Source organism: Physeter macrocephalus, chromosome 18 (genome assembly GCF_002837175.3).
Source record: "Physeter macrocephalus isolate SW-GA chromosome 18, ASM283717v5, whole genome shotgun sequence".
Classification (NCBI taxonomy): domain Eukaryota; kingdom Metazoa; phylum Chordata; class Mammalia; order Artiodactyla; family Physeteridae; genus Physeter; species Physeter macrocephalus.
In genome coordinates, this window is record NC_041231.1 from 8,930,089 (window position 1) to 8,939,426 (window position 9,338).

General features: G+C 49.6%; 3 protein-coding genes across 3 annotated transcripts in view; 2 read left to right on the forward strand and 1 right to left on the reverse strand.

Moving 5' to 3' along the window:
• Positions 1–18, forward strand: part of LOC114484210 (60S ribosomal protein L32-like) — a 4,882-nt gene extending 4,864 nt beyond the window's left edge. The window contains exon 4 of the mRNA XM_028478819.2: positions 12–18. Coding sequence (XP_028334620.1) covers positions 12–18 — 7 coding nt within the window. The remainder of the gene's footprint in view (positions 1–11) is intronic.
• A 264-nt stretch (positions 19–282) lies between these two features.
• On the forward strand, positions 283–3,959 carry LOC102990168 (60S ribosomal protein L32). The gene is made up of 3 exons (XM_024123884.3): positions 283–414; positions 1,025–1,206; positions 3,787–3,959. Exons 1-3 carry the CDS (start codon positions 289–291, stop codon positions 3,914–3,916), a joined length of 438 nt encoding a protein of 145 aa, XP_023979652.2. The 5' UTR covers positions 283–288; the 3' UTR covers positions 3,917–3,959.
• Positions 3,960–4,811: 852 nt separating this feature from the next.
• CAND2 (cullin associated and neddylation dissociated 2 (putative)) lies at positions 4,812–9,332 on the reverse strand. Its single transcript, XM_028478790.1, has 4 exons — positions 9,210–9,332; positions 7,936–8,100; positions 6,719–6,826; positions 4,812–5,635 (listed from the first exon to the last, which is right to left on the reverse strand). Exons 2-4 carry the CDS (start codon positions 8,092–8,094, stop codon positions 5,408–5,410), a joined length of 495 nt encoding a protein of 164 aa, XP_028334591.1. The 5' UTR covers positions 8,095–8,100; positions 9,210–9,332; the 3' UTR covers positions 4,812–5,407.
• Positions 9,333–9,338: the final 6 nt, after the last annotated feature.

Genomic DNA, 9,338 nt, shown 5'->3' on the forward strand with positions numbered 1-9,338 from the left:
TTGCTCAGTAGCTGGTGATTGGATGATACTCTGCAACAAAGTTTAAGCCCCAGGCAGGGTGGGAAAGCCTCCTTCCAAGACTCATCTTTTTTTTTTTTTTTTTTTTGGGTACGCGGGCCTCTCACTGTTGTGGCCTCTCCCATTGCGGAGCGCAGGCTCAACGGCCATGCAGCCGCTTCGCGGCATGGGGGATCTTCCCGGACCGGGGCACGAACCCGTGTCCCCTGCATCGGCAGGCGGACTCTCAACCACCGCGCCACCAGGGAAGCCCCAAGACTCATCTTTGACATGGTCTCTTGCCTCTTTCTTGAAGGCATCATGGCTGCCCTCAGACCCCTCGTGAAGCCTAAGATCGTCAAAAAGAGGACCAAGAAGTTCATCCGGCACCAGTCAGACCGATATGTCAAAATTAAGGTATGTGGCCCAGGACGGAAGTGTGTGTTGGGGTGAAGAAGGGGGTTCCTAAACAGGCTGTTGGGTTTCTCACATCCCCAACTCAGATGATCTTTGGTAGGTGAACTGGTCTGTGGCTGGTGGTAGAGTTCTCTAGAATCCCAGGTGTCTCTGCCTTATTGGCACTCAGTCTCTTGATGTGTAAATTGAAATTTAAACGGCAAGGGACACTTGCCTGTTTTGAGGTGTCTAGAGGCTCATATTTGTTATATTTCAGGTGGCCGTATGACAATATGAGAGATAGATTACACTTATTGCATAGATGAGAAAACTTAGGTGTTGATTGTGATGTTAAAAGCCATGCTTTTCATCTTACTTTATACATGGTCTCCTCACATCCCATGGGTATGTAGTCTCCTTTTCCTTTGCTTGGAAGGAGTGTGAATTTGGATCCGTATTCCTGCTGGTCAGATGCAGAAGCTCCTGTTTTTTTCCACCAGAAAAAATGTAGAGAAATCCTGTTCCCCGAAGGCAACTACTGTTCCGCACGTTTCCTTTTCATCTGGTCCCTTTTTTCTCCGAAAGGAAGGGTTAGCGTCTTCACAGACACCGACCGTGTGTTTTCTTTCAGCGGAACTGGCGGAAACCCAGAGGCATTGACAACAGGGTGCGCAGGAGATTCAAGGGCCAGATCTTGATGCCCAACATCGGTTACGGGAGCAACAAGAAAACCAAGCACATGCTGCCCAGCGGCTTCCGGAAGTTCCTGGTCCACAACGTCAAGGAGCTGGAAGTGCTGCTGATGTGCAACAGGTGAGCCGGCTCCCGCCTCTGGCTTCAGGCGTCAGAAGCCCGCGTGTGTGAGCAGTTTGGGCAGGGACTCTGGGCCTTCTGGACTGCAGTTGGAGGAGTGGTGTGTCCTCAGGAGCTTGGGCGGTGCTTGTTGGGGACTTCAGAGTGCTTCCTTTGCTGGAGAGATGTGGGTTGGGAGCTGCCCTGAAAAGCGTAGAGACCCAGGACCAGAAGAGAGTAAGTGGCTTTGCTTGAGCTTGACAGCACGGCTCCTGCTGTAGCCTCTGGCAGTCACTTTCAGAGCATTACTTATGCGGGGGGTGGCATGAAATGTAGCCTCAGACCTAAGGGACACTTTACACTGTGGCCACAGGTATCTTCAGAAGGCTACAGGAGTAGAGGAGTTGCTGCCTCATTTTGGGCTCTGATCGGAAGTGGAGAAATGGGGGGAAGGCTGCAGGCCGAGAGGACAACTTACACAGAGTTGTAGGGGTGCAAGAGGGCATGGGGGTTCACAGCATTATTTTAGTGTTTTGAGATATTCTGTGTGTGGGGGGCGGGGTGGGTACGCGGGCCTCTCACTGTTGTGGCCTCTCCCGTTGCGGAGCACAGGCTCCGGACGCGCAGGCTCAGCGGCCACGGCTCACGGGCCCAGCCGCTCCGCGGCACGTGGGATCTTCCCGGACTGGGGCACGAACCCGTGTCCCCCGCATCGGCAAGCGGATTCTCAACCACTGCGCCACCAGGGAAGCCCGAGAAATTTAGACAGTTGGCGAGCTCTGTGTGTAAGACTTTTGGTCTCTGCTTAGGGCCAAACTAGGGCAGTGGGATAAGAAAAGATCTCTCACGGGTAGTGACTTAGACACAGTTTTAATCTGGATTGGGGGAATGGTAATTTTTGGTTAAGCAGAGGACAGTTTGTTTTCTTCCCTTCCTGTTAAACAGGAGCTAAAAAACCTGCATTTTCTTGGTGAGTTAGAAAGGACATGGAGAGAGTGACCAGTAACATCTGTGTGTACGTATGTTTACAAAGATCTTTTACCTGTAGTAATTGTAGACGCAAGTAATAAACGACCATTATTCTCACTTTCAGTTGAGTTTCTCTAGGTCAGAAATCTAGCCAGGCATTGAAATGCTGCAGATACTCTTTGGAAAGGATGAGCATAGGAATTAATGTTGGATGCCCAAACTGCAGTAAGTAGGTTGATAGAGAATTGTGACAGAAAGATGCAGTTTAGTATCTTTTGTGTAGCAAAGATGATTGCTGTGCAAATGTAGTTGGTTGCCATAAGATAAGTCTTTTTAGATAAGTCTTTTATTAATAGCAGCTTGGCAGTTTGTATCAAGAGGCACAGAAATACTCTGGATCTAGTTTAATTCACAAGTTCCATTTCTGGGCATTTATCCTGAAATAATTGAAAAGTAGGGAAACTGTAAGCTGATCATTGCAGCAGTAACTGCGCTATGTATAATTGGTGAACGGTGGGGTTACAAGCGCCGGCTGGAATGTTGTGCGTACGTTAAAAATGGTTGTCATGTGTGGAAAATGCCCAAGCAGAGGGGAAAGTATTTGAAGTACGTGCAGTGTGATTGTGATTATTAAATACACATGGATGAGGACTTGGGGAGTTTTTGAAAAATGAAAAAAGTGTGATGCAACTTAAGTCTCCTTGGAAATAAAGATTAGGGAAATGTTTTAAGATATTGGACTTGAGTGGACTTCTTTACATAAAACAAAAGAAGTTCTCTGGATTGGTTTGTCTCTTGCTTTGAAGCTGTTTCCCTGCAGAGTTCTTAAAAAGAACTGTGCCCACTGCCTTATTTAATCACTCCCTAGTCTTACTCCTCTCTCTGCTGAAATTCCTCCTGGGGTAGAGTGTCTTCTTCATTCACTGTTGATGGCTTCATAAATCACTTCCTTACTGAAATGTGCACATTAGGCCACTTTGTTGTCAAACCGGGGTGTGGTGTGGCTGTGAAGGAATGAATAGAACGATACCTGGCACCAGCTCAGGAAATGTTAGGTGTTGTCATTCACTGGGTGAGTTCAGGCACTGTTACTTTTCAAGTTGAATTTGTCTGCAGCAAACAGGCAAAATGTTTATGGTCTGGGCTGGGGAGCCCTTGGCTTAATCAGGCTGTTGGTGTTGGGTTTTGCTGATGGTTGCTTTGCAGAAAGTACCTAAACTTTTCATGGGCAAGTCCAAGCTCCTTGAGACTGCCTTGAGCTGGGCGGCTTGGTTCAAAGGACTGAGGGAGAACCTTTGAACCTGGAGTCTGGGGCTGAGCCATCCTTGGCCTGTGCGTGGCTTGGGAATTCACCTCCACTTTGTGGGCCTTGGTTTCCTCGTCCGTAAAGTGGAGGCGCTACCTGGATTACAAGGCTGCTGGGAGGGTTAAATGAGAGGGATCACTACCAGGGAACACTGCAGAGCTGTGTTGCTAGCGGCATGGAATTAGGGGAGCTAGCAGTCCCCCGTCTCTCCAGTGCTGCAGCGCTGGAAGCAAAGTGACCAGGGCTATTGCTATTGCCTGCCCGGTGGAACACGTAAGCGTGTTTTCCAGGGTGGCCTCCTTACTCATGTACCGATTCTTTTTCAGGTCTTACTGTGCCGAGATTGCGCACAACGTCTCCTCCAAGAACCGCAAAGCCATTGTGGAGAGAGCAGCCCAGCTGGCCATCAGAGTCACCAATCCCAACGCCAGGCTGCGCAGCGAAGAAAATGAATAGACAGCTCGTGTGCACGTTTTGTTTAATAAAACCGTAAAACGGCCATCTGGCATCTCCCCCTTGGTTTTACTCTTCCGTTTGTTTGACAGCTTGTCACAGAGATTGCTCTTTTGCCTGCTCGTGCTCTGTGGAACCTTCTGTTTGGAAGGCGTTTGTAAAGGATACATGATCCTTCCTTCCTGGGGCCCAGGCCTCAGGTGCCCAGAGCAGCCTTGGTCAGCTCCAGGTGGGCTCAGGAAGATGTGGCCCTCAGACCACGGTAGGTTCTGAGACCCCTGGTCGAAGGACCTGGCATCTTGGAGCAAGTAGTCGTTCTTGTGAAGACTGAGGACAATCAAGTTTGCTTTTCAACTACAGTCCTAGACCTTAGTCAACGGTACCTAGAACTCAGCTGTTTTATGAGGCTAAGAGGCCATTTTTCCAAGACATGGTATTAAGTGGCAGCACAGGTCACATGGAACAGGGCATGTGGCACGCTATAGCACAAGATTGGATTGAAGGCCTCTAGTTCAGGAGATAAATGTCTTTCGTACAGATTGGCTCCTGTTCAAAACTCAGTCTGAAACGTCTGAGTAAACTCTTGGTCGTTGTGTGACTTCTTTGAATTGACGTGGGAAGCATTCTGATAGTCTTGTGACTACTGAGTAGAGGAATTGTGCGGAGAAAACAGTAACAGTTTAGGATCTGTCCTTTATTAACCTGGGATAGCAGAAAATTCTTTGGCCTGTCGCTTAATGTTTCTGTGTCCTTGATACTAAAAACTAGAAAGGATGTGTTCACAAACCACCGGGTTACACCTCGATGGGTGGACGTGAAAAGTGGTTTGTACTCGTTCATTTGTGCCTTCCTGTCGCTCGGTTTGCTACGCAAGAGTTCTGGGATTAGAAAAAAACACCTAATTCCCTACCCCACTCACCTGCCTCTGTAAAAACAGGGCACGTTCCCGACTGATCACTGCCAATGAGAAAGAAAGCATTTTGGATTCTCAAGTGTGAATAGCTCAGGGAGGTACCTGAGTTTTTAAGATGCCCAGCCAAAGCACTAATTTTTGGCACATCAGATCAGGTGAAAACGTGGGAGTAGTGTGAATGACACATCCGGGACAGCGGGGAGGAAGGCATCCAGCTGCCTCCTAAGATTTCTGCAGCTGTGAGCACAAAAGTATTTCTAAATACTAAGTACTTGGTGAGGCTGGGACCCCCAGTTTGAAGGAGCCAGGCTGACCTGTGGGAGGTCCCATCCATCTTCCGTGGAAGCTTTGGAAGAACTACCACACCTGCTTTGAATAACTGTCCTGAGTTAAAAGGGCCCAACTGTTGGCAGCCTTGCAGCTCTGACTGGGGTCCCTGGAGAAGGTGCCCGACCAGGAGAGGGAGGGCCCCGATGAGATGGATAAGGGGCAAAAGTTAGAGGCCTGTGGTGCTGGGAGGGTGAGGCTCTGGCTTCAGTGGGCCTCCTTGTGAGTTGGGGTCCTCAGGGGGTGGGGGAGCACTAGCTGAGCTCCATGGAGTCTGTGCTGGGGGCTGAAGCAGAATCCTTCTGGATGCTTTCAAAGAGGGCAGCCAGCTCGGGGTTGGATCGAATTTGGGACGAGAAGTCAGCCATGATGGGGCTCTTCCCCACTTCTGGGATGGTCAGCAGGGCAGCCACTGCCCTCATCGCGGAGCGCTTCAGTTCATCTTGCTTCTCAAACTCCTGTTTCACAGAACCAGCTTTGACCTAAGGCGGGAAGGAATGAACAACGAGCCATCCTTTATTGAACACGGCCTTGCATTTCCCTGGTCACCTGTCATCCTCCCCCGCTCATGCGCCATCTCCTATCATTATCTACTGCGCTTAAAGCAGGCTCTCGGCACCACTGGACTTCATGAATGGGTTGCCGTGACAGCCTTCTAGCTGGCCTCTTACCACTGGTCAAGTCCTTGCCTCTGCCGCCCATTCTGCAGACAAGCTGGGGGGTAGACTTCCAAAGCTGCCTCGCCTGCTTTCCACTGCTTTATCCCCTACCTCTCCCGCTTATTCACAGAATCTCAGGAATTTCCCCACTGCTTATGGAATAAAGTCCAGATCCCTTCTGCTCTGCTCTCAGGACACTCAGCCCAGACAACACTCAGGCTCTTCCCCGCAGAGGCTCAGGTAGAGGTGAAAAGCTTGGCAGTGGAGCTGGACAGTCCTGGGTTCAAATGGCTCTGCCCCCTAAGAGCTGTGACCCCTCTTTAAGCTCCAATCTAAAATACTCTGCTTTCTTTTTGGTTAATTCCTACGCTTCCAAAACCCAAATTAGTTCTTGCATTCAGCAGGCATTTACTGGGTGTGATAGGCTGTTCTCAACGTGACAGCTTTCCATGAGCCTTCTGCCCCAGATCCTCCCCGGACCTTGAGGCACTCCAGGCTAACTGCCCTATACCAATCAGTCAGTGACTTCTCTCTTTCTAAGGGTCTGACTCAGTTTCCCAATTAGGATGTGAGAGGAGGGAGTCCACCATGTTCAAGGTTGCATCCCTAGTACCTTGCACAAGGCCCAACACTCAGGAAGTGTTCAATGAGTGAAAGAAAGAGCTAGGTTTGAATCCCAGCTCTGCAATTTACTGTGTAGCCTCAGTCAATAACTTAACCTCTCTGAACCTTTGTTTCCTTGTGTGTATAATGGTAAGAATAAGAAGTACACTGTAGGGCAATAATAATGATCGAATAAAGCACTTCATACACCACCTGTACTGCAGGAGATTCTGAGTAAACAGTAACCATGAACGATCTGCAGAGAACACAGCAGGTGTGCCCAGGGCTGGGCAGGGGGCTTACCTTAGCGGTACAGGTGGCCCTGAGGGGCTCGATGAGCCGGTCCACCCTCTGCAGGACAGGCACAGGACACAGGGTAGCCAGTCGGGCGAGCATGATGAAGGTCAGCATCTGCCCAGGAGGAAGGAGACAGTTCTTGGTGAAATGGCCCAGGACCGAAAGCAGCAGGCCCTGGGGAAGAGCAGAGGTCTGGAGCTCAAGCCCAAGCTCCAGCAGCCAGCCTGCCTGCCTGCCACCCGTGTGTACTGGCACTCACCAAATATTGGTTGATGAAATTAAGGGATGTTTTTGTGCATTTTCCCAGGAAAGACTGAGATTTACAACAGTGGTTCTCTCTAGGTGGAGTGGAACTTTTGGGTGATTACTACTCACTTCTCTATTCACTTTTAGATTGTCTAAACCCTTTAAGACAAGCATAATTCCTTTTGATAGTTTTACACTGGTTTTTTATTACAAAAATGATTCATGTTCATTGTATGTATTTTAAAAAGCTACAAGGATAGAAAGTAAAACCTGTCTCCCTCACAGGTAATAAAAAAAATGGCCCAAACTTCTACAACTCACTTATCACCTAACAGTGGGTCTTGGCCACCTTCCATGCCAGCACAGAGATCCCTCTCCGTCCTTGTAATGCTGCCAGGATCCCATCCATGGCTGGAGGTACCCGGTTTACTGAGCCAGCTCCCCATGAGTGGACATTTTGGTAGCTGCCAGCCTTTCCCAACTCCCAGAAAGCTGTGGAGAACCATCTCTCACATAAAACTCTGAATGTATTTTTAGGAGTCAGTCCATGAAGTCAGTTCACGGAGTGTCTAAGAATTCTAAATTTTAAAATGTTTCTAAGGTATGGGGATGTATGCATTTGTATAGCTGATTCACTTTGTTATAAAGCAGAAACTAACACACCATTGTAAAGCAATTATACTCCAATAAAGATGTTAAAAAAAATCCCCCAAAAATAAAAATAAAAAAATAAAATGTTTCTAAATTCTACATTTTTCTAGTTCTGGTCAAACCATCCTCCCAAGAGCTTGCCCAGCGTAGACGCCCACCAAAGGCGTGAGACGCGGGTTCTTTTTCTTATTGTTAAAGAACAAAGCAGCTGTTTTCACGGGGGCTCCTGGGGCAGGGGTGGGGGACAAACAAGAAGCGGGCCCTGTGGCGCCTGGCTGTCCTCCCGCTGCGGGGTGGGCCTGGGTCCGGCAGGGGGCTCGTCCTACCCGGATGTCGTAGTGGTCCTTCAGGCCGTCCTCCACGTGGTTCAGGAACTCACAGATGTCCAGCTGTCCCAGGCAGCTCTCGAGCAGCGAGTACATGCACTCGAAGGCCGCCTTCCGCACATCCAGCCCATCGTCCACCGTGTGCTTAAAGGGCCCCATCTCCACCTGCAGGAGGGAGGGATGACAGCGGGCTGGGGGCTGTGACCCCAGGGCATAAGGACACCTTCCCAGGTTCCTGCTGCTCCCCTCCCTCTGTGGTTCAGCACTGCGTCCCATCCCCAAATCATGCCTTAGACCCTTAAGTCTCCATGCCTTTGCTCAGCCCATGATGCCTTTTGATAATAATAGTAACAGTAATTATAATTACAAGTATTAGAATCTACTGAGCAGTTACGATGTGCCAGGCACTGTGCTGAGGGCTTGACAGATGACATTTTACTCATTCAACAGTCCCAGGAAGACAGTGTTACCATTAACTCCATTTAATATATGAGGAAACTAAGGCTCAGAAAGGTTAACTAACTTGCCCAAGGACACTAGCCCAAGCTAGTAAATAGCTCAACCAGAATTAAAACCCCAGGTCTCTCTGAAGTTATAACCACAAGGCTCTGCTCTTAATGGTAACTCCTTCTTACCCCTCAAAGCCCAGCTCAAATGTCCCCTCCTTTTGGAAAACTTTCCTAACCCCTCTAAACAGAGTCACATCCTCCTCAGCGATGCCAGGTGGTTCAGCCCTTCTCATTATATCGGGCAATGAGTTGGCTGTTAAATCACTTTTAATCTCTGCCTCTTAAATCCTAACTTCACCAAGTGCTCTAAGTAACTTAAATAATCGGCAGAGAGGGTATCCCTCCCTCTCCTTCAGGAGGCCATGAGCTTCCTGGTGCCTCATGTCTGGTCCTGGCGCCTGGACGCAGGGCTGGTGCTCCACGAACACCTGCTGAATGTCGAGTGCTAACAAGAGTTGCTGACATTCACTGAGCACCGACTGTGTGCCAGGAGCAGTTCTGAGCACTTGCAGGATTTAACTCATTAAACATCTTCTCAACAACCCTAAAATGTGGACACAGTTATTTCCCTCCCTTTGCCCGTGAGGAGAAACTGAGGTTCAGAGAGGATCGGGTTGCCCCGGCCAGGGTCACACAGCTGGGAAGTGGCAGGGCAAACTTGGCCCTGTGGGCCGGACCTGGCTCTGATGAGCTTGACCCTAACCCTCGCCCCAGCCGCAGCAGTCAGACCCAAGGGCTCCCGGCTCTGTCCTCCCACGGCTTCACCTCTCGGATGAGGTCCCGGCGGATCTTCGTCTCCTGGTAGAGGAGGGGCAGGATGTCGTCCAGCAGGTCGCGGACCAGTGAGGGCTTGTTGTGCACGGCGGAGTTGAAGAAAGCCAGGGTGGCCCGGCG